The following is a 22,133-nucleotide window of genomic DNA, read 5'->3' on the forward strand; positions in this document are numbered from 1 at the left end:
AACTATCGCAAAAGCAATTGATATTGCATGAGTCAGATCAACTTCCTTCGTAACAGCTGCATTTTGTTAAAAGTGTTCCAAAATATCCAAATATTGCAAAACAAAAAATAGTCTATTCTTTCCAGATCCGATCTAGGCGTTACTAGATGAAAAACTCTTCCTCCTCTTCTTCTACTATGCTGCCACTTTCATAGACGTGTTGAGCATTACGTGACTTCTGACAAGAATCTATATCCTTTGCCCCAACAGTGGCAGTCTGATGCACTCTGCCCGAAATAATACTATTCTCAGAAGACTTTGCACATTTCAGTCCAGTACTTATGATTGGTTTCAAAGCCCGGTTGTTTTCCCTTAAATTAGGAAGGCTGTTCTTTAATTCTGGTGAAAATGTACCCAAACAGCAACTACTGTGGCAGGTAATCGAGTCCGGCTTTGAAATGACAAACCCTGTGTCAACATCGGTCTCTGCGATTTCTATTCCAGGGGTGGTGTCTTGATCCGAGTCTCGGAGTTTAGCAGACGCGGTGAAATTGTGAGCTGGATCACAACGAGGCAAAGTTGCCGGACTGCTGCGCTGTGAGGAGTAACAGGAGCTGCTTCTGGGCGTACTGCATAAACTCTCTGAGGTACTGCTTTCATTTTTATCCCCCATTCCCGGCAAATCAATCCTCCTCTTATTTCCTTTCACCTGCCTCCTCTCCCGCTTGTCTCCTGCCAAAGTGGGGAGCGTTTTATTCTTGTCGTGTGGCAATTGACACTTATCCGACAATGAGTTTTGATTGCACGGCACTGAACTACACAAGCGATCCCTCGAGCTAGCGGGCTGTGCACTTGAGAAGCGGAGTAATTCCTGTGCAAGTATCTCAAGTTCTCTCTGACCTGTTGACGGAAGATTGGAGTCAATAAAGTCAAATACAAGGATTATCATCAATTAATATTCCATGACAATAGATTATCGTGCAGGTCACTCCATCAATTCTCAGGCTCTTTCGAGCCGTTACCATGGGCAGGGCAAAAAGAGGTGGCCATTTACTAATCTGGAACAATGCAAAATACGCCCCAAAAAGGAAGGAAAAGAATATTTTTCTATTCATATCTAAAATATCTGAATAAATTTTGAAACACTCAGATCCAATCTTTTGTGCCTTTGTTATCTTTCTTACAGCAGGGAAAATCAGTATGAATTAGAGGGTATTTTCAATCAAAAGTTTTGACCCTTTCATCTCACACATGAACGGTTTGAGAAATCATGATGCACAGCTTGTGGAGATTCATCATAAGATACAGCAATTTAATGTACAGTACTGATTAAGTCCTAAGCTATGCAATGGCAGCCTAACATTGCCTTAGAATGAAATGAATAACAAATTAAGTATTTGCTTCTGCAAGCTAAATACGAACCAATCCCTGAACCTAACAAATGGGATCAATTGTGGGACAGTTTCTAACAGAATTTCTTAAAAAAAACAACTCACACAGACACTGTAGAAATCTGCTCCGATGTCCTGGGAATGTTGTAATTAAATGACATTCCATAGACTCAGAGTGCACGTTCTTTTTTCATTAGTTAAAGAAAATTGGAAGTTATTTTTAGATCGCCTTAAGTGTGATCTTTTCTATCCCACTTGTATTTGTAGGCATTAAAACAATTCTATTAGAGAATGTAGGCCACAGCTGCTATGGCAGGTTTAGACCAACATTTCACTCTAAAATCAAACTGCAAATATAAGCAGAACTTTAAAAGATTATTTACTGAGTGGTATGATAATTGTGGATGTTTCAGCCTTTTGGCTACATTACTTATATTCCTGCCACTAACATAGATTAAAACCATAGATTTGGTCCTGGAATTAGAACATCAACACAACCAGCAGTATTACTTATCAGGACTATTTTATTAGCAACATTGGGTTACGGACTTTAACTCCTTCTGACCTTGTAAATTCCTCACTGAGTATACGAGCAAAGAAACACATATTAGTTTGTACAGTGGTCATCTACTGGTGTGGAGATGTACATCAACTCAAGGTCATGTTCATTCCCATTGCTTTCCCTACAAAATTATAATATTATAGCTGCCAACATTTATTTCACCATCACCAAATAATACTGTCCAGCTTCAGTAAGGAGGCCTTTGTAGCTAATTGTCTATACAACAGCAACAATGACCTTTGTGGAAAATCCATCACCCGACAAAATGGTTGAGCCACACTTAATACGCAATACCTACTTGGAAAAGGATCTTGTTTCCATCATAGTCTTCAGTTTGCCACCTTGTATTGCTGATGGGGACACACGGATTAGGTAGAAGTGGCACCAGTTCCCCAATTGCCTGCACCCTGAACTGCAGAACAGCAGATTCTTTGAGATTAACAGAGACTCCAAGTGGCAGCTGCTTCAAGGAAAGCTGGATACAGAAACTCTGGTTTGAGTACACTGTGAAACAGCAGAAGTCACTTTTCTGCACGGTGGCTTTGCTTTGTAAAATTAATTCGTAGAGTTTGACTGCATCTTCGAAGTTCTCGTAGCTGCAGCACAGAGTGACGCGCAGGATCTCACTGCCATAGTGCACTTGTCTCACGGCCCAGATGGGCATGTTGGCGTCTAAAGAATAGAAGTCCTGACAACAGATCATGTAAGGAAGGATTTTGCCCCCAACGCTTTCGCTGTGATGGTAACGCCACGGTGGGCCTTGGAAGAAGTCATGGACTTGTAATATCCGCTCTTCGCCAAAGTCCTCGTGGAAAAATAGAATGACGGAGAGAGACGGGTAGCTGGGCCTTTTTGACGGGGACATGGGACATTTCACGGGAGCTGCCCGCTCAGAGACGTGGAACAGTTGGATGTCGGGGCTTAACCACTGCAACAAGCAGTCCAGGATCTGCTGCAATGGTTGGGATTCTCCGGGATTGGCGAGAAGATGCACAGTCATCTGAAAAGGGTCCTGACTTTCTTCCGGCAAAAAATCACCTTTTTAAAAAAAAAGAAATGACATTACTGCCATTAACATAGATCGCGTGCATTTGATCACAGAAACGTTTGACATATTGACTCAACTGAATGTGCAGTGTTATTCATATAGAAACAGCTATTTAAAAACCTCAACATATGTATGCATTTACAAGAGCTATGATCTAAAACTAGCACAAGTAAAGTATCTGAAGTCTACAGGAGCTCACTGAAAACACATTTAATTTCAAAGAAGTCTTGCATACATCACAGCATAGCCAAAGTTGCTTCAAAAACACAGCACGGTTTAGGTTAATATGATCATGCCAAACCTCTTGTTTCTCTTGCGGTTTATGCCATCAGCTGAAAACTTTAACTCTTACAGTCAACCCTCTCTAATATATATAGCCAACCCTTCTCTCTCACACACTCACGCATACATATCAACACATACAGATCCAACATGTCAATTTGCTAGTGATAGGTAGCATTTGGTTAAAACCTACGGAAACACTTTATCTAGCCATCCACCTCTAAATATTTTATAAATGTGTTTATTATTGGCAATCCATTGGCAGTCACTGTGCCAGCTATCCTAATGTGTTTATACATACAAATTGAAGACTTACAAATTATTTTTATTGATGCATCCTCATTAATAAAACTGTAGCATAAATAATCAAAGTGGGAGGGAGAGGAAAGACAGAAAAGGTGAGACTTTTAAGGTTTATTTAACTTAACGTTCAACAGGAGGCTATCATTTCTAACTGTGCTCAGAAGGTGATTATCTTCATTTTAGACATTCCTACCTGATGCAGGCAGAGCAGAGAAATAATTCGGTACATGACTAACCTGGAGCCAATTATATTTTAGAACTAAATGGGACATTGTTCATGAAGCAAGCCTACTTTAAATTTATCAGCCAGCAGTAATTAGATATTAAACTTAATCCTTTTGACAGATGATTATTGTGCATGTACAATGGATTTCAGGAACCTAGTTTCCTTGAATACAATACAGATGAATGACTGACCAAACCAAGTCTATCGTAATGAAATCAGATTGAGAATAAGACTTTGGCACACGGTTGCATGCGGGCAGGGCGTAAGAGGGAGAAAAAATAGCTCTTACAAAGTTGCTTTTCGCCACCATCTCCCTCTATATAAAAAGATTCCACTGTTCCTTTTGAATTTAGCACATTTTTTCTGACATCCCACTGTTCATTTCATTGACTTCAGCCTGGTAACACACATGAGAGGTTCTGTGAGGGTGCCAAGGCAAACGTTAGAACTATAGTGATAAATGATCCATACAACAGCATTTTAATTTATTGCACAGATTCAACCACTAGAGCTGCTAACAATGGGCGACTGATTGAGAATGGGGTTGTGTCTATTTTATTTCCAAGTGGAAGATTTTTTAGATACATGCAGCAAATATATCATTTTCATAACCCATGCATGTGGCACAATGGAAAAATGGATTGTGGTTTGTGAGCTCTGCAAATCATAGGGAAAACTCCATTTTTACAGGGAAGAAATTAAGGGATAAGTAAGTCCTTTGAGACGTCTCAAAGACGCTATATCAAATGCAAGGATTATTATTATTATGGCTGTGCTGCCCAGTTGGCCTCAGTACAGGTAACACAAAGACTGTATACCACAGTCATGAGATTTTGTAGTAAAATAAACGCATTTTTAAAAATTACATGCGGGCATGTTTTTTCAGATGAATGAGGAAGGACAATGAATTGACGTTAAATGCAGCCCTATCCGGGAATTTTTCCATTGACAGAAGTTGTATGGAAATTTACCCACACCCTCAAATGAAACGTCCACAAGTTGTGAAAATTTTTTACAGCAAAATCTGCAATTCCTTAACAATTCTCTCCAAGGGCATGGCATTATGTGAAGTTAATCATTTGTGAAGTTGGACCAATGCCTCCTCTACTGCTACAAGCTGATAAGAAGTTTGGAAACGGCAACAGTATTACAGCAGAACCAACCAGGAAATCCTGGTTGATTGTGAGCTGCTGAAATAATTCAATAAGGGTCTGTTTTTGAGGGGGGGAAAAAAATCCTACTTTATTGAAACTCAAAAGCAGGGGCAACAAGAGCAATTTGCTCCTTTTTTGTTTGAACTTGTCAATTTAGATTGTAGAATTGCACTTAAGGCTATTAATTAGATATTTTGCAAATATTATCAACATGTAAACTGATATTCCAACTGGCAATCTGACTAATTAGCATGAATACAAACCTTTTAAAAATTGACAATGTAAATCTAGCAAATGGATTACAAAAAAATATTCAACATATGTAGAAATGTTTCTATGGTATTGCTGTCGTTTAGGCTTGCCTATTTGTAAGACATTAATTTATTCATAAAGTTTGGTGAAAACCTTGACCACTCTAACCAAACTTGATAAAAATCTCTCCCCTCCTGTACTAAACAATCACTCAAACGTACCTGATGGAGAGGTAGATTGGAGATCAGATAAGTTTGCTTATTTGGGGGATATAAAGTAACTTTTTGTTAAAATACACAACAAGCTACTGAATCTTAAAATCTCTGCTTTATTAAAGGAATGAGGAGTTTTGCTTTTCCAGTCATCTAATTTGCAACACAGAGAGAACAGCCTTTTCCTTGATTACAAAACAAAAACTTCTTGTTCCATAATTACGTTATTTAGCCAGATGGAGCGACAAGGATTATAACTTGATGCATGATGGAAAGGATATTATGCATCAACCATCTGTGAAGGTCTTTGTGTCGCCGCATATAAATTGTATGCTATTGGTTCAAAGTGTTTACACAAATACGTTACGTGGTTTTGAAAGATTTCTGGGATTTCTGCCAGTCTATTTTTTCAGTCTGATGTTCCCAATATTACTTTGTCTCTGCCTGGTGTAGATGATTTTGTTTTCCTAAATTGTTTTTTTTAGTGGTTTTAGATTGTGTAAAGGAAGGGAGATAAAGTCAGACATGAGAAGTGAAATGAGGCATTGGTATTTTGGCAACCAGGCTATTCTGCCAACACCACCTCTGATTGAGAGGTTCAAACATCTTAGCATTTCGTAACCTGAAGTCCTGGAAGATAAATACAAGGATGTTGACAAATGTGTTCAGAGGGCTCAGGTATACTTGTCCCATCTAGTGTGTGGTGGATGAGCAAATGGTGATTAACTTGATGGCTGCTTCAATTCATTTTCCAGCTGTGAAAAACACTTCTGGGCATCGCTATTACAAGAGGCAAGGATTGGTTTCACTGCAGAACATTTTCTTGTTTTGTTAAGGGAAAGTTAAGTTCAGTTAAGAAGAAGGTTTTAACTGAAATATACTGTACAACAATAACTTGCATTTATATAGTGCCCTTCATGCATGTTAGTGTCTCCGAGCACTTGACAATGGTGGAGCTGAGTAGAAAGGGGAGGTGACCTTAGGAACGGTTGAAGAGGGAATCCTTTTGAAGACAGGGAAACAGGGGGCAAGGTGGAGAGAGTGAGACAGGAAAGCTTTGTTTTCAACAGGAATTGCTTGACATTGTAGTGGGCATTTTTGTTGATTCTTGTAAATTCATACAGATTCCCAGAGGAATGTGCCCAAAACATACATCTTACTCACTGCTAACTGTGTAGCCACAACTTCTGATAAAAGAACTGCACATCCCACATGTTCATGCTGATCATAGGAATGGTGGTTGACCTACAAGGACCCAAGAGCAGCATGTGATTCAGGAGTCTCCCAGATATGAACAACTTCTACGTTCATAGAGCCCTTCACATAAGAAAAAACATCTCAAAGACAGTGTAATCACCATCACAATGTAAGCTTGATTAACTTTAATCACAAAGTCTCAGAAGTTTTGTTTTTATCTCTAGATTTGAGATTTTGGGGATGCTAATGTTTTGTACAAAGTCCAAGATGTTGTGTCTTTGAATCCAATCCAAGATTAATAGAGGGATCCAGAATAACACATCAAGCAGGTTTTGGTATGTAAGCAAGATACTACAAGGATGCACATGCAAAAACAGGTTCTCCTGTTTGTTGCATCCAGTGGCTATAGATGTCCATCAAACCCGATTTGACTCCTCCCATTCCCTCCCCATTCCTCCGAACCCCCCCACACCCCACCTCTCACCCTTCACTAATTGGCAGCCCAACTCCAACCCTTGCGAAGGCCTGGAGTCTGCTACCAATCAATCGCAATTTGATTCCACCCTCCTCCATCCTGGAGCCACTCAAGACACAGAAGACATCTGTGTGAGTAGAGTACATTCAGCAGTGACCATCGCGCCATTTTGTCCGGATTAACTGGATCGTTGTCCGAATTAACCGGCATGTTTAAAAACAGGCAAGAATACAAAGGAATGGGGGCTTTATTCAATTTACCCGATGTCCAGGGTTAACCGGCGTCCGTTTAAAACAAATTCCACTGTATCACTGGTAATTTCATTGGTAAGGAAGGTCCACACAGCCATCGTCAGCAAATCATCCTGTTGCCTCTACAGAGGTAGCTGTGAGTTCATCAGTTGTTCAGCTACCGATGCTGGGTTTTCTGAGTGGCTTTGATGTCATGCCACACTGCATTTGGATTGATATCTGGAGATCGCTGCTGTAAAAGTGCTTAGTTGTTTGAAAATTACTTTGCTTCCATGAGATGTGGATAATTCAATCCACATCTAACAGCAGCAAAGCCGGTGTATTCACATTTGAAATTTGACACTCTTGGCAGCAATGGCAAACTCCTGGTGTGAATAATGTTTAAAGATACAGGGAATAATTTGCACGTATCATGTGTGACAAAACCTACAACTCACATCAAGCAGTTCGCCTTCAGTTTCCTTCATAGGCACCTGACAGTTCTGTATTAGCATAACAAAGCTCACATCAGCTACTGTCAGAGAACCATCTGGTTATTGAAATAAAGAAAGACTGCTTCGTACCTGGAGACGACTCAAAAAGGTGGAATGGAACAAAGCTAATAATGCAAAAGCAGTCCTTACTGGGATGGCTAGAATTCTTAAGCAGCTTTAGGCAAGTTTCCTTACTCCACATACCTGTATTCACCTAGCAGTAAATAGGAACCAGGTTATTAGGCAATTGGCAGATCACTTTCCGGGGGTAATAATCTCACCAAAAATATATATATATAAGAATAATAATAATAAATTGCTCACTCAATCCCAAACTGTTTGTGGAACACTGCTGTGCACAATTGGCTGCTGCGTTTCACCAACAAAATACACAGTCATTCACTTTACAGTATAATTTGTGAAGCGCTTTGAGGCGTCTCAATGCTGTGACAAGGCGCTATATCAAATGCAAGTATTATTATTAATTCAACTCCAGGTTATATTGAATTCAAATTAACTGCTTGGCCAACCCAGTATGTTGAGTGCCTATTTAATTAGATTATTTTTCTTCTTTTGAGAACTGGAATCGATTTGAACTGAGTTGAAATCCAGCTCCAAAAAGTCAACATTCTTCTAATACATGTATAATTCTTCTATTGGATAAAGCACCAAAAACATCAAAACATCTCAATCAAAAAGTAATCGTTAAATGTAGATTTTAGGCAAATATTGTAGTTAATATGCACAGAAGGTCCCACAAAGAGTCACAAAATGAAGGACCAATTACTCTGGAGAATTGTTGACTAGGACACTGGGAGAAATTCCCTTCTCACAAATAGGATCACAGAAACTTTAATGTCCACGTGAATAATTTAGATGGGATTTCTCCTCATAACAATGGCATGTCTAACAATGTAGCATCCATTGGAGGATCAGCATGGACCAGGAGCTCAAATCTTAAAGTGGGGTTCGAACCCACAGATTTCCAACGCAAAGACAAAGGTTTTAACAACCAAGAGAAGTTGACATTTTAGTGCAATACCTGAACTGACACTAGACAAATGGAGCTAAGAAAACATGAGTGTTTTGCTCTATAATTGGACGCAATGATATCATTTGACTGCACAGCGTTTTGAATAAGCCACAACATTGTTTTAATTAAAAGAAACATTGGGAGGGGTGGTGGGGGATGTAATGTAACTTGCCTTGAAGGGCATACAGTGCTTCTGGAATGACTGGAACTATTTGAATTTCCAGACACCAGAATCACTGAAATAGAATAACATAATTCTGAGCAAAACAGCAAACTGCAGTGGTCGACAGTACTTTGCAACTAAAGCTTACTTTACAAAAGTATTAAGAGATTTATTTCTCTTGCTTTGTGCTTTTGGTTTTGTAAAAAAAAATGTAATTTCAGTGTTCTAGATTTCAAGGCATTTACTGGGTGCAACACAAGCTACGGATGCTCTGTGTGGATTAGGCCTGGAACGTTTCAAACCATTTACAACCAAATAGAACCACCATAGAGAACTGTCTGGCAGAGGAGCCGTGTTCTACACATTATGTCAATGCCATTTACACTCTTGGACAGTCAGTACTGTTTGCTGTCTGACCTGTAGCATTTGGGATTCTGGATCTAAAACTTCTACACTTATTACTGACCACCTTCCTATCCTCCCTCTTGACATTGCACATCTTCTCTCTTTGGCTCCTTCCCAGGGTTATGGACAGATTGTAGGCATTGCTATAAACTATTTGCCTGGATAAATTACAGTTTCTACCACTGAAATGGTATGTTCAATTTGCTCGAAATAACCCAATTTTCTGAAAAATCGTGTCTCAAACATAGGTTCCTTATTATGTCTCCAATACTCTTTCCAATAACAGGAAGAGCATCACTCCATCCCACAGGATCTTTGCTCCAACCTGATCACATTCCCATAGATTGTCATGATATACTTCCAGAAGCAATCCCAATTTGCAATGCAAAATGGGTGTAAAGCAAACACGTTATCCATGGAGCTCTAAAACCTGCCCATTTTTGGTGAATACATGCTTTGTGCTAATGTCCTCATTCAATGATTTTTTTGGTTAAGTCCTTACACAGTATTAATTATTCTCAAATGGATCCATGCTGGTTGATTTATTTTCAATAGGCGGTGCAGTATTCCCTTGCTTGCTCATTAAGAGTACAGGTTCTGATATTGGTGTGCAGTTTCACACACAAACTTAACAATGCTGCTTTTGAGCTCTTTCAGCAAAGATATTTCAGTATATCATACTCTCCAACCTCCTCCCAATTGTCTCAGCTGAAATTTCAGAGCGTTATTAACGCTTAAACAAGCTCAGGAAGAAGGAGAATCAAATGAAACCACTGTGTTCTCAGCATTTCTATGAATATGTATTTTTTCTCTCACTATATTTTGATGGGAGAGCAGTTTTACTTCACTTATTAAAGCAAGATTGAAGATGAACAACTACAGCATTACCCTTTCCCTTTCATTTTTAATGCCCCAACATTCACAAATGTAGTTAGTACTTACTGCTTGCTGAAGACATCCTGCTGCAGTCAGACCTGTAAAGACATGATGATAATGGTACAAATTAAGTATCGTCTCTTGATGTAAGAACACAACAGAAATCACATAACAGTGAAAAATAAACCAATCCAATAAATAAATCCAAGATTCTGGGTTTCAAAGCATTTTGCCACATCTAATGCCGAATCCCCAAATCACTGAACACCATTGAGTGGTCTGTGGGGAGTCCGAGGAATGTGGCTTGAAAGAGCTCTAGCTGTTGATGTGGAATAGTTGCTGGTGTTTTTTTTTACTCTTTCATGTACCACATTATGATTTGGATTGATAGTTGCAGTGAAATTGGTAAACTGACTCAACTGTAAAAATAACAGTGGCTGAATTTACCATACGCAAGTGATAATTGTTTGGATTTCCTCTTGTTATTGATATGCAGACATCGTGAGTAAACACTTTGAAATTCAAAGGCGGATAAGGTTTCCCTTTTAGACTTGTGGGTAAAGTCACCATACTGTAAACAACTAGGCTACAGACACAGTATGTGCTGAAACATACAATCACAGCTGGGCAGCAGTTATTGGGATGCCACAATCCAACTTATACCCCAGATAAGAGAAGGGGGGAAATCAGGCAGGGTTCTTATTCCCGTCTTAACTCTACACAGTAATGTATGTATAAAAATGTTTGACATGGATGATGCCATTAAAAAAAACTTTTGCTTTGTCGCGAATAAGGATAACCTCACAAATTTGTTTGGTAAATTTTCTACAAACTGAGCATTCACAGCTAAATTCAGTTTGTCAAAAAGTACCCAAACTAGGCCATGAGAACGGACAAGCTTTCCACATGCCTAGCTTCACTCGACTGAGGCTTTGGTTCGCTCAGTTATAGACATGTCTACACTCCAACTTTCATTGATGAACCAGATTGTCTTATTAACCATCAAATCAAACCCAAAACAATAATAAATTGGTCATTTTCAATCTACGACTGTTTGTGGGACATTGCTGTGCGCAATTGGCTGCCGCGTTCGCCTACAAATATACAGTCAATTCACTTTACAGTGTGTTCTGTGAAGTGCTTTGGGACATCCTCCCGACGTGAAAAGCGCTATATTAAAAATGCAAGGATTATTATTATTATTATTATTATATAAATTGTCTTATTGACTTAGATGCCTCCTTTGCTGATTTCAACCTCTGCTTACTATGGCACCTCCATACACATCTATGAGTGAATAATTATTTTACCGAAAGGACAATTGGTTTTATTGAACCCATCAGGACTCGACCCAACACTTTCTAGTTGTCTTAAATCCGCTGATTTATTTGGTTGCTATACTATACCCAATCACAGAGAATATTGTTTGTTTGGAACAATGTTGTTTGTTTGGAGAATACTGTTTGGTGAATATTATTTGTTTGACACCTTGTTTGTTTGGAAAGCGAGTCAACCTTTCGGGTCCACGACCCTTCATTAGAACGATCGTGGACCCGAAATGTTGACTCGCTTTCCTTTCTCCATAGATGCTGCCTGACCCGCTGAGTGTTCCCGGCGACTTCTGTTTTTGTTTCAGATTTCCAGCATCTGCGGTATTTTGCTTTTTGCTTATACCTTTGTTTGTTTGTTTGTTTTTAAAAAAAGCATCTTTAAATATTTTCGGGTCCGATTCGATTCATGGGGCTAAAATTTTCCTGCGCGGAGATGGGTATTGTTGGAAAATGGGCATAAAGGAAGCCGTTTCGGTGGGGTGAGTGGTGGTGGGGGGGATGTTATCCCTTGAGAGGCAGAGAGAAGCAAGACAGTCAAGTCAGCCCATTGAAACAATCTGTGTGTGTGTGTCGCATGTTTACAACCCAGGGGTTCACATGATTGTACACTTATATCCTGGCATCAAACAATAAAACCCATTGAAGAAATATAACTGCTCATTGTTTGGCTGCAAAGTGAAACATTGTGTGTTTTTTCCTTCCCCCCCAAACACACACACACACACACACACACACGTTTGAGATTACTGTACACACAGCACAAAGGAAGTTCATCTCGTTTTCCCCTCCAGGTTCCTGCAAACGGGAAGGAGTTGGTTGAATGCTTGAGGTTACCAGAGCAACACTTGTTTACTCCCTTACACAGAGAGGCTTTTGCAGATTCTCTCCAAGCTCCAGCAATCACCACCCAAACAAACACAACCATATATATATATATACATACATACATATCTTTGGGTTTGCAAGGCATGACCTTAAAACTCACTCAAGAGATATTAATCTGTTTAACCTGTGAACCCACTGCGATCAAAGATGTTCAGAACATTAAAAACAAAAAATCCTTTTGTAACTTGTCCAATATAATTTTTTTTTTTGGGGGGGGAGGTGGGTTGGTTGGTTGGTTGGATGGTTGGTTGGAGGAGGAAAAAAAAACCCCCACAAGAATCATTTGTTTTGCATTAGAAAACTTGACCTCTCCCAATGTGATCGCAATGTGGTTTAAATGCCCTCTCGATAAGGAATTATCCTCTCGTTCATTTGCATTGTGGCTCAGACCTTCTCTCTCTCTCTAACCACAGGGAGAGAGAGAGAGAGAGAGCTGAGGTTGGGGTGAAATAATGTGGACCCTGAACACAAAAACAAGGAGGTGGTGGGGTGGGAATCATGCAGGTCTGCAAACAGAATAAAAAATATAAGTCCAGGTAGAAGTTTTATTAATTTTCTTGTCGGATATCCGTTTCCTCCCAACACTGCTTCAGGAAAGCTCTCTCTCTCTCTCTCTGTCTGTCTCCAGAGAGCAGCCCCAACACTCACTGGAACTCACTCCACACACACACACACACACACACACTGTGTTACAGGTTTCTCTGTAAACTCGAAACGTTTTTAAAACAAGGAACTCGTTTTGCAATTCTGTCTCATCCGAAGGGAAAAAAAGGGAGATTTCCCTTCGTAAGAGTAGATCAATGGATTTAACTATATATAAGTATACACACACACACACACACACACAAAGGGTGAGCAAAAAGTCATGATAACTACCTTATTATCTTAAAAAAACACAAATATAATTCCTGGAAGACTTTATTAGACATTGTAATGGTACCACAATGTATATATATATACACACACACAGTATATATATATATATATAGATAGTCTCAGGCTTTAAGATGTATATTCCTGAATCCTGTCCACCCATTGATGGTGATGGCTCTCCATTTGTTGGAAACATCTTTATTTATTTCTCGATGGGGTTAAAGTCGCAGCAGCAGAATTAGGTTTCCACTGTCATTCCCCCCACCACCAGCACTACACACAAAGGAGATTCACCAACAAATACACCCTTTTCCTCCCCAATATTGCAGACTGTTTTGAAAAAAAGAGAGTGCCTTTACTGTGTGTCTCTCTCTGAGTCTCTCTCTCTCTCTCCCCCTTTCCCTCTGGGCTGAGCCTCGCCTGGAAACCAAGAGAAACAAAACAACACACACACACACACATTCCTCAGTTAAAACTTTTTAAACCAATATTTTTTTATTGGTGGTGGGGGGGAATAAAAAAAAAGCACAAAGGCACTTACCCTGCGGTTTCTGCTCCAGAATCCCCACACTCTTCCACCACAGCTCTGCATCCACCTCTCATCATCATCATCATCATCATGTCCTTCCTTCCAGCAGCATTGAGGAGGGAGGGGGAGAGGAGGGGGAGAGGAGGCTCCACAGCTTTGTTAGTAACAGAGAGACACAGAGCTCAGCTCAGATGGTTTCCCTACTTGTTAGCAACACTTAACACCACCTTCTCCATCACGTCACTCGCCCCTGACAGGCTGGAGCCTCGACTTTCATATGCAATCCTAATTAAATCCAGATGCTAACACAGAGAGAGAGAGAGAGAGTGTGTGTGTGTGTGTGTGTGTTTAACCTGATATTTAACCTACAATCCCTCGACTCTTTTTTTTTGTTTTCAAAAAAAACCCTCTCCCCACCAAATAATAGGTACATTTCGGGTTAAAATTAAATTCAGCAGTTGTAACTCGATATACTGTATTCCCCAAAGAAGGGGGTAAAATGGTCTCAGCCACAAGGGAGACCACAAATAGGAGTGCCACAGAATTAAATTGGCATCAGTGTGTGTGTGTGTGTGTGTGTAGTGAGAGGGGGAAGGGAGAGAAGATAACTCGTGAGGGTGTGCATTTCACACTCCACACTGTAGTTTATGTGCTTTGAGATGTCCTCCTGACCTGAAAGGCGCTATACAAATGTAAAGTGCATTGGACTGTACGATACGGTAATCCGAACTGCACCCAAACTCTTACAGACTAATCAACCCGCCCTCGATAACGGGGAAGCTAATGGAAACAATCATTGGAAGTAAAATACAACATCGACTGGAGAAGACAACTGTAAGCTTCAGAAAGGGGTTGAAGTTCTTTTCTCATCATATTGCATATTCAAGGGCTCAGGGTCGCTACCCTGGGTGAGGGGCGCTATACAAATGCAAGTTGTTGTGATCAAACTCAAGTCTTTTTGAAGTGGCTAATATGACATTTGACAGTGGGAAGTCGTGTGATTGTAGAGTAACTGTACTTCCAAAAGGGCGCAAAGAATCACGCAAGACTCCTTCACCAACAGATGCTACTGGTATAGATGCACGGATGGATGTGCATTACTAACTGGTCATGGGCAGATAAGAGAGAGTAGCTGTTGAGAACTAACCCGACATGGGAAGGGATGGTTGGGTGGGAGAGAAAGGAAAATATTGAGTGGAGTGACTCAGGGCTTTATGATGAGGATACCAAGCTAATGGAAACTTGAAATTTCCATTTGAAGGTGGCAGTGCATATGTGGAGTTTTGTTTGATTTGGATACTCATGATGACAGGTCCCCGCATGTTACACCCCTGGCTGACCCAAGTAACTGATGGAATCAGCCAAGATCTGACAAAAAAAAGTCAACAAATATGCACCCAGTAGGATATTAAGTTCAACAGATTAATGTATCTAGGAAGTAAAAATAGGAGGCACATGTACTCCATGGGCAGGTTACAACCTTCCAAGGAGAGATGGTGAAAGATCTAGGCGCTGGCCGACTCCTCATTCGCCGTGACAAAATAATGTGAGGCAGCAATGAAAATAGGATGTTGTGCTATATTGCCACATTAACTTAATTCAGATCCCAGCAGTCACGCTGAAGCCACACACCTAGTCAGGCCATTTCAAGAAAACTGCAGTTCTGGTTGCTGGGACAAAATAGCAAACAGTAGGATAAGGCAACTCTAGGTTGGCTTTTTTTTACACTAAATAATAAACAAGCTCAAGTAGGGTGTTGGGAGTGCAGGACATAACTCATTCAAGAATTAGCTTTATGTTGGAAGGAGATCAAATGAGTCAATTATTCTTCTGTTCTCCTGTGAATCTTCCTGCAAGAGATCAGTGAGGGTAGGTTTAATAAACTACTGTCCATCACATTTTTTTCCCCAGGCAGAAGATGGTGACCAACCAAGATTTAGGGCAAAAGAATAACTGGTGTCAGAAACTTTCCCCCTTGAATTTAGGAGATTGTAAAAATCGACTGTTACATTTGATATGTGGCAAGTGCCATAACTATTTTTGTACAAGAGTTTACATGATACCTAACAGACATTCTATGCACATGATAAATAATATATTTAATCTTTATTAAGGAAAAGTCAGCAATAGGAAGTACAAAATATGAAGTCTTAGTTTGAACTGTTTTCACTTCATTTGTATAGAAATAATAGTCTACTGCAGACATTTAATGATAGAATCCTGAGAAGAAATAGCAGTCATTAAGTCATTGGAAAAAAGTAAATGAACTTTGAGCAGGAATATAATTAAGTATAGGAGTGAGTCAAATTGCAAGTCAAGTTTAAGTGAGTCTCACTAATTCATCTTAAGGGGTATTAAAAAAGTCAATACAAAATTGTTTGTAGAAAACTTTACTCAGTCCAAACTTTTTTTTACCCACAGGATGCAGAGGGTGAAAGGAATTAATTTAAAATAAATTGGAGTTTCTGATGCATCAAGTATTTTTCCATAATTTTATGCAAGGGGAATTTTTTTTTAAAAAATGAAATGCAAAAAAAGCTTGGGTTCCAATTACAGAAAACATTTTTTTCTCTAACAATATATAAAAATTAAGTGACAAAGTCAGGTCTCCAATTTTTTGCTTGGTCTGCTGTTATTTTACAATCTACAGTACCCAACAGAACAAAAACTTTCACAATCAGCTTTTTGTCTCCAGTAATACAACAAATCATTTTTAGGCAGCACACCAACTTCAGTCTATTCTACTGGCTTCATGAGAAGTTCGAGGTCACACATATCTTTTGTGTTCTAGCTGTCAGTAATACAAAGATTACAGCAGTTCCCCAGGCTACTTGCCACAAAAGCAAGAGTGGTTTTATGCACAAGCTTTTTATTGATCACCAAATTAAATGTATTTTCATGAGCAATGCTTCGGAGATAATACAGGAAGTTTATTCTCCATGGATATGCAAACCCTAGTCGTGTTTGTCTAATCATTTGCAGTTCATCACACCTAAGCACTGGGTGGACCAGAAGTGAAAAATAATTATTTGCCAATGCATTGTCCGTTTGTGAACACTGACGTCAGAATCCAGAGCGACAGTGAAAACAACTGCAGAACATTAGTTAACATACTGGTAAACAGGATATCATAGATTTCTGAGGGCTGTTACACATTAAAAAGCAAGTTACATTAGGAAGCACAGTATATGGATTCTTTTATGCTGTTCATAACCTAAACTCCAGAGATGAATTATAAATATTAAATTACAGTGGAGTTACGTTGTTACCAGGGACGAGTGGTTACAGCGATCAAAGAAATATTAGATGCTGAGTTTTTCTCCCTGGAGTTGAAACACAGGGAAATGTTCATGTGCAGGTGAAGTCACAGAACCCTGTCTGGTTTGGATACTTTTAAGCATGGTCAGACATTGAGCTATCCAAAACAAAAAATTGAGATGAAGGAATGATAGAGATGTTTAAGACTATTAAAAGGATTCAATAATGTACATGTTAATGCCCTGTTTTCATTTGTTGGCGAATGAGAGAGCATCAGTATAAAATAGCAAGTAGTAGATCAGAAAGGGAGTTTCGGAGGAATTTGACCCAAACGGTGGTGAGATTTGGAAATCACTGGCAGAAGCTGTGGTTGAAGCAAAAAGCATCAATGTATTTAAGGGAAAACTTGAAGCATACATGATGGAGAAGGGAATAGAGAGGTATAGGTAAATGGAATAAGAGGAATGGGATTCATGTGGAGTAAACACTAGCAAGGACCAGTTGGGTTGACTGGCCTGATTGCATGCTGCATTATTCTATGTAACAGATAATATGGCTTGAAAACTTACGACAGCTTTGGAGAAAACACAGTGTACCTCAAACTACAAAATCCAGCAATTTTCTTTCTGATGCTGACATTTAATATGAAACTAATTCAAATGGGCTTGTGGCTATATTATCAACAGTAACATCTCGATATTTACTTACCTGGCCTTATGTTCATAAGAAAGTCCCCCTAAATCTTTGCTTTGGCTAGATGACAGTTAGTGTACATATTAATTCTTTTTGGTAACCTTAGTTAACGTTTTAAAAATAACACACAAGTTCTTGCACATTAAGATAAGATACATAGCACATAGCAAAAAAAAAATCTATATAAGCTCCAGCATGGTTATCACAAAGCAAATATAAACTCCTTTACAAACGTGCAACATTTTTCTCCTTGGTGCTTTTAAAATATTTGTTTTAAAAGCTACACACACAGAAAGGCTACACAGAAAGTACAGCCAGAACGCCTGGCAGCCAAAAACGTCAGTTTGAAACTTTAGCCAAGTTTTTCTATAATTTACACCAAAAGTACTGAGATATAGAATACAGACTTTTGAGTCCAAATTGAATGTACTGTTTTTCACCCATTATTCTGCATATTTAAACCATGTGTGAATTCTTCAAGGGCTTTAGCATTCCCTTCAATAACATGGGATTGAATTAGAACTCTCAGCATGAAGGAAGCAATGCCAGCATACTACTTTTTCCTCAAAAGATAATTTAGCAGGCGAATTCAACAGTTTATTTGTAAGAATCTGCACACAATTTTTGAATTCTTTAAAATGAACCAGGTACGAAAAGACAAAACATGGTTATTTAGACTTCATTAGAATTATTCTAAATGGGAACTGCATTGTTAATTTCTGTAATGAAGGAGAACTTCACTTTTAACTGTGAAACCTTTGAAAAAATTATAAATTATTTTAAACAGATAGCAAGCTGATATCTAAGGATGTGAAGTTTGTACAAACAATTTCTTCCTGTCAAAGGCTTATTTTAATGGACTTAATTTCCTTTTTTTATATTTTTCTTAAAGTTACATCAAAACATTCAACTTCATACTTTGTGTAGAACCTTTAATGTGTATTCCATTGGGTGTCACCATAACAAAGACCTTGGCTGAACTGGATTTATCGTAATATGCCCTTAAAATGTAGTACAGCAAACAATGACATTTATCTATAATAACAAACCTCATAACTTAAAAATCAATAGCCTACTGAAGATTAACCTTTTAAACATAAATTACTGTAGGTATACATATATTAAGTGTTCCCAAAATTTTACTAAACGTTGTTTTATTAAACTTTCAATCCCACTTGTACCCATGCTCACTCCACATACAGCACTGGATGGGGCTTNAAAAAAAGCCGACTCCAATATAATTGTGGATATGCTCAAAAGTCACTTGAAGCGCCATTTTTGAAATGTGGTACAATAGAGCCCTTGGTACAGCATGAAGAACTAGGATGGCTCTCTCAAGACTTTTGGCCATAACACACACAGAATTCACTTTGAAAGAGCATTAAAATCGATGTGATTACAACTATCATGTGGGAATGGTTCAACATTCATTATGAAATTCAGGAAGAATACGTTACACACCACAAGTTTCTACCAATTTAGGAAGTGAACACATTTCCCGGGTAAAGCTATAAAAATACAGTTTGCATAAGTTGGCAGCCTAAGTGTTTGATTAGGGTGCATGGCTAATAGCCTCAATAGAATGGAGTGAAAACTCCTCAACCTTAAACTTCTTAATGCTGATATTAGTGGTAAGCCAGATGAGAAATACCTCCCCATTTCTTATGGCTAATGAGCAAACAACTTTGCTTAGTTTGACATAAATATACCCCCCCCAAAAAAAAAAAACTGCAAGTGAACCTTCAATTTATCCACAATTCTCTAACTAGACAGGAGTAATTTTTTTTTAAAAAAAGGTCCCATCATAAAAAATGGATCTATGCCATGCATTTGTCTCAACTATTTTAATGATCTGTTCTAGCTAATCATCCCAAAAGATATTACGATTGTATACATCTTGTGTACAATGTCGGTTTTCACTAGTTTTACTCATTTTTATTTCGAATTCCTGTGGCTACAAGTAATGTAATGAAAACAGTGCGCTGTGCAAGCTACTATCAGCAGTGAGTACAACAGCNAAAAAATTATACATTTTATACACACTAAAAATAAAACAAGTTTATTCACTTCATAAGTAACTGGGAACGGACTGCAAATGCCAATGAAAAAAAGTGTTAATGGTGTAATGCCTTGTTTTTCAGGGCCCCACCCAAAGATTTCTGCTGACTTAACACATACAGTTACTTTGTCCAACGGTAAAATAAAGTGTGCTTTAAAAAATAGCATATTCCTGCCGTTTGCAGCAGTAGATTTTGTTTGGTTCAAATATAGGTTTCTGATTACTGGAACGTCTCAAAAGTAGGCAATACAAATGAGGCAGTTGCAGTTCATTTAACCAGCTGAATATATTTTTATATATAATATATTATATATATATATAAATAATATACCCAATCCTTACAAGATGCCAAACATTTAGGAAAAAAACACCTTTACATCAATGTTGAGAAGCAGGGAAAAATAAATTCAAACAATTATTTTTATTTGTATTGATGGTATTTCACGTTTTCTAGATTTTATTTCCTTTTTTTACAGTACTGAAAACGAAATGGAAACAACATTCACATTTTCCCGAGGAACTGTTAAAGATGATCTCTACATGGGTAAAACGGTGAGCAACCAGAAGTTGGGTCCATTCGTGTTCAAAATTATCACAGGGAATGAGGGCTTGATCTGAATAATCTAGTACACTTACTGCAATTTATTTGGAGAAGGTCTTCTTAATATTTTTAAAACGAACCTCCCAGTTCATGCGATTATACAGTCCAGAACAGATCAACCTGCCGAATGCACCTTATGCTACATAAGTGTATACTTTGCGATCCTCAGGTGTTCGTGCCAAATATTCTCTCTCAATAAGTCCCTCGATTCTCTTTTTAATAACCACTGGGCTTGGTAAGAAACGAGCCTTCAGCTGCTGAGTCACCTAGAGATGGAAGAAGGGAGAGACAATTTACAGAAATTCATGCGTATGGTTTTTTTTTAAAAAATCTGTCTAAACAAGAACAAGAAACTGGAGTGGACATTTTTAAGTAGCACATGAGAATTCAACGAAAGTAGAAAACAAGCTAAATGATTATTTACCAACAAGGGGAAAGCAACCTGACATCTGTAGGCACAGCTGTTTATAAAGCCAGGAAAGGGTCAGGAGGAAAATGGCATTACATTTGCACTCTCAAATCAAATGTCCAAAAAGGAGATCTATGAATTCACCCCCTTCCTCCCTGTGATTCCCTGTTCCCCTATCTCAGTAGAAACACTTTGTTCTAGGCCCGCTCTTGCTCCATGGAAGATATCAATAAATACAAATATTGATGTAAAACTTACAGTAACTGTACACTGAACATACATTTAAATGAAATCATCTCACCTCTGCTACCAGAACATTGTGTTGCATCTTCTTCCTTGATTTCATGATGCGGACAATGGCAGCTTCAATTTCATGCTTTCGGTCATCGTCAACTTTCTGCCGGGTTTCTTTTCGTTCTGGGTCTGACTCTCCTTGTTTGGCAGCAACTGCCAAAGTAGAATAATGGATAAAGTCATCAAATGCTAAATTATGTTGACTTGACAATTCTTATATGTCTATTAAAAAAACTGCATTGAGTGCTACTTTAATGCTTCATAAAGCTAAAGTTCCAGAAATAAGACCATCACAAATAAGACACCCTCGAGGTAGAACTTCAGTTCTACTAAATAAAAGAAAACCAGGTGAGTTATTGAGATAATTCTCACAATTATATAGTTTTCTCCCTCATCCCCCAACTGAAAATGTTGAATGTGATTGGCATTAAAATGGTAATAAGATATTTGTCCTGGGATTTTCTGGTGATGCCACAATGACCATAGTGTTTTGAAATGAAACTTGATGCTTTAGTTTGCTATTGAAGTATTTATTGGCCACGGATGACCAGAGTTTTAGGTTGATGACGCAAAATAGTTTAGACTTATCAGCCTGTCCAATCAACTTAGAAAAAAAAGTTTAAGAGTTGAGGTTGAACTTGTGCCTGGAGACACTTTGAAAGCTCAACTTCCACAAATGACGAGGATAATTTCCCTTAAGACGAAGGAGGTCAACAATTTTTTTTAAGAAATCTGCACAATTGCACTGCCAGTTTGGTCAGGTGAACTCCTCAGTTTGTTGAAAGATCTCTTTGTCAAATGCACCCATAAGCACTTTGACCAGGGGAACCAATACTGAGCAAAGTTACACCAAACAAAGTTTNAAAAGTACAAAGTAAGAAAAAGAGGGGGCAAGTAGGCATCTTAGTATGTGGAAGTT

At 38.6% G+C, this 22,133-nt stretch overlaps 2 protein-coding genes across 2 annotated transcripts in view; both read right to left on the reverse strand.

Moving 5' to 3' along the window:
- Positions 1-607: 607 nt before the first annotated feature.
- On the reverse strand, positions 608-14,004 carry LOC103175386 (protein FAM124B). The gene is made up of 4 exons (XM_007888395.2): positions 13,913-14,004; positions 10,349-10,380; positions 2,231-2,970; positions 608-879 (listed from the first exon to the last, which is right to left on the reverse strand). Exons 1-4 carry the CDS (start codon positions 13,990-13,992, stop codon positions 685-687), a joined length of 1,047 nt encoding a protein of 348 aa, XP_007886586.2. The 5' UTR covers positions 13,993-14,004; the 3' UTR covers positions 608-684.
- A 4,762-nt stretch (positions 14,005-18,766) lies between these two features.
- cul3b (cullin 3b) overlaps positions 18,767-22,133 on the reverse strand; it is a 29,214-nt gene continuing 25,847 nt past the window's right edge. Inside the window, exons 15-16 of the mRNA XM_042339052.1 lie at positions 21,222-21,367; positions 18,767-20,777 (exon numbers count right to left, since the gene is read on the reverse strand). Of these exons, the coding sequence (XP_042194986.1) occupies positions 20,646-20,777; positions 21,222-21,367 (278 nt within the window). The 3' untranslated portion in view covers positions 18,767-20,645. The remainder of the gene's footprint in view (positions 20,778-21,221; positions 21,368-22,133) is intronic.

The sequence above is a fragment of the Callorhinchus milii genome, unplaced genomic scaffold (genome assembly GCF_018977255.1).
Source record: "Callorhinchus milii isolate IMCB2004 unplaced genomic scaffold, IMCB_Cmil_1.0 Scaffold11, whole genome shotgun sequence".
In the NCBI taxonomy this organism is placed as follows: domain Eukaryota; kingdom Metazoa; phylum Chordata; class Chondrichthyes; order Chimaeriformes; family Callorhinchidae; genus Callorhinchus; species Callorhinchus milii.

Bases quoted from the DNA above. Each gene is read 5' to 3' on its own strand.
- LOC103175386 (XM_007888395.2), bottom strand. From the start codon at position 13,992: ATGATGATGATGATGATGATGAGAGGTGGATGCAGAGCTGTGGTGGAA. The intron at 2,971-10,348 runs GTAAGTACTAAC...TTTTTTAAAAAG, and splicing joins CAGGATGTCTTCAGCAAGCA to GTGATTTTTTGCCGGAAGAA. The intron at 880-2,230 runs GTAGGTATTGCG...TTCCGTCAACAG, and splicing joins GAAACAAGATCCTTTTCCAA to GTCAGAGAGAACTTGAGATA.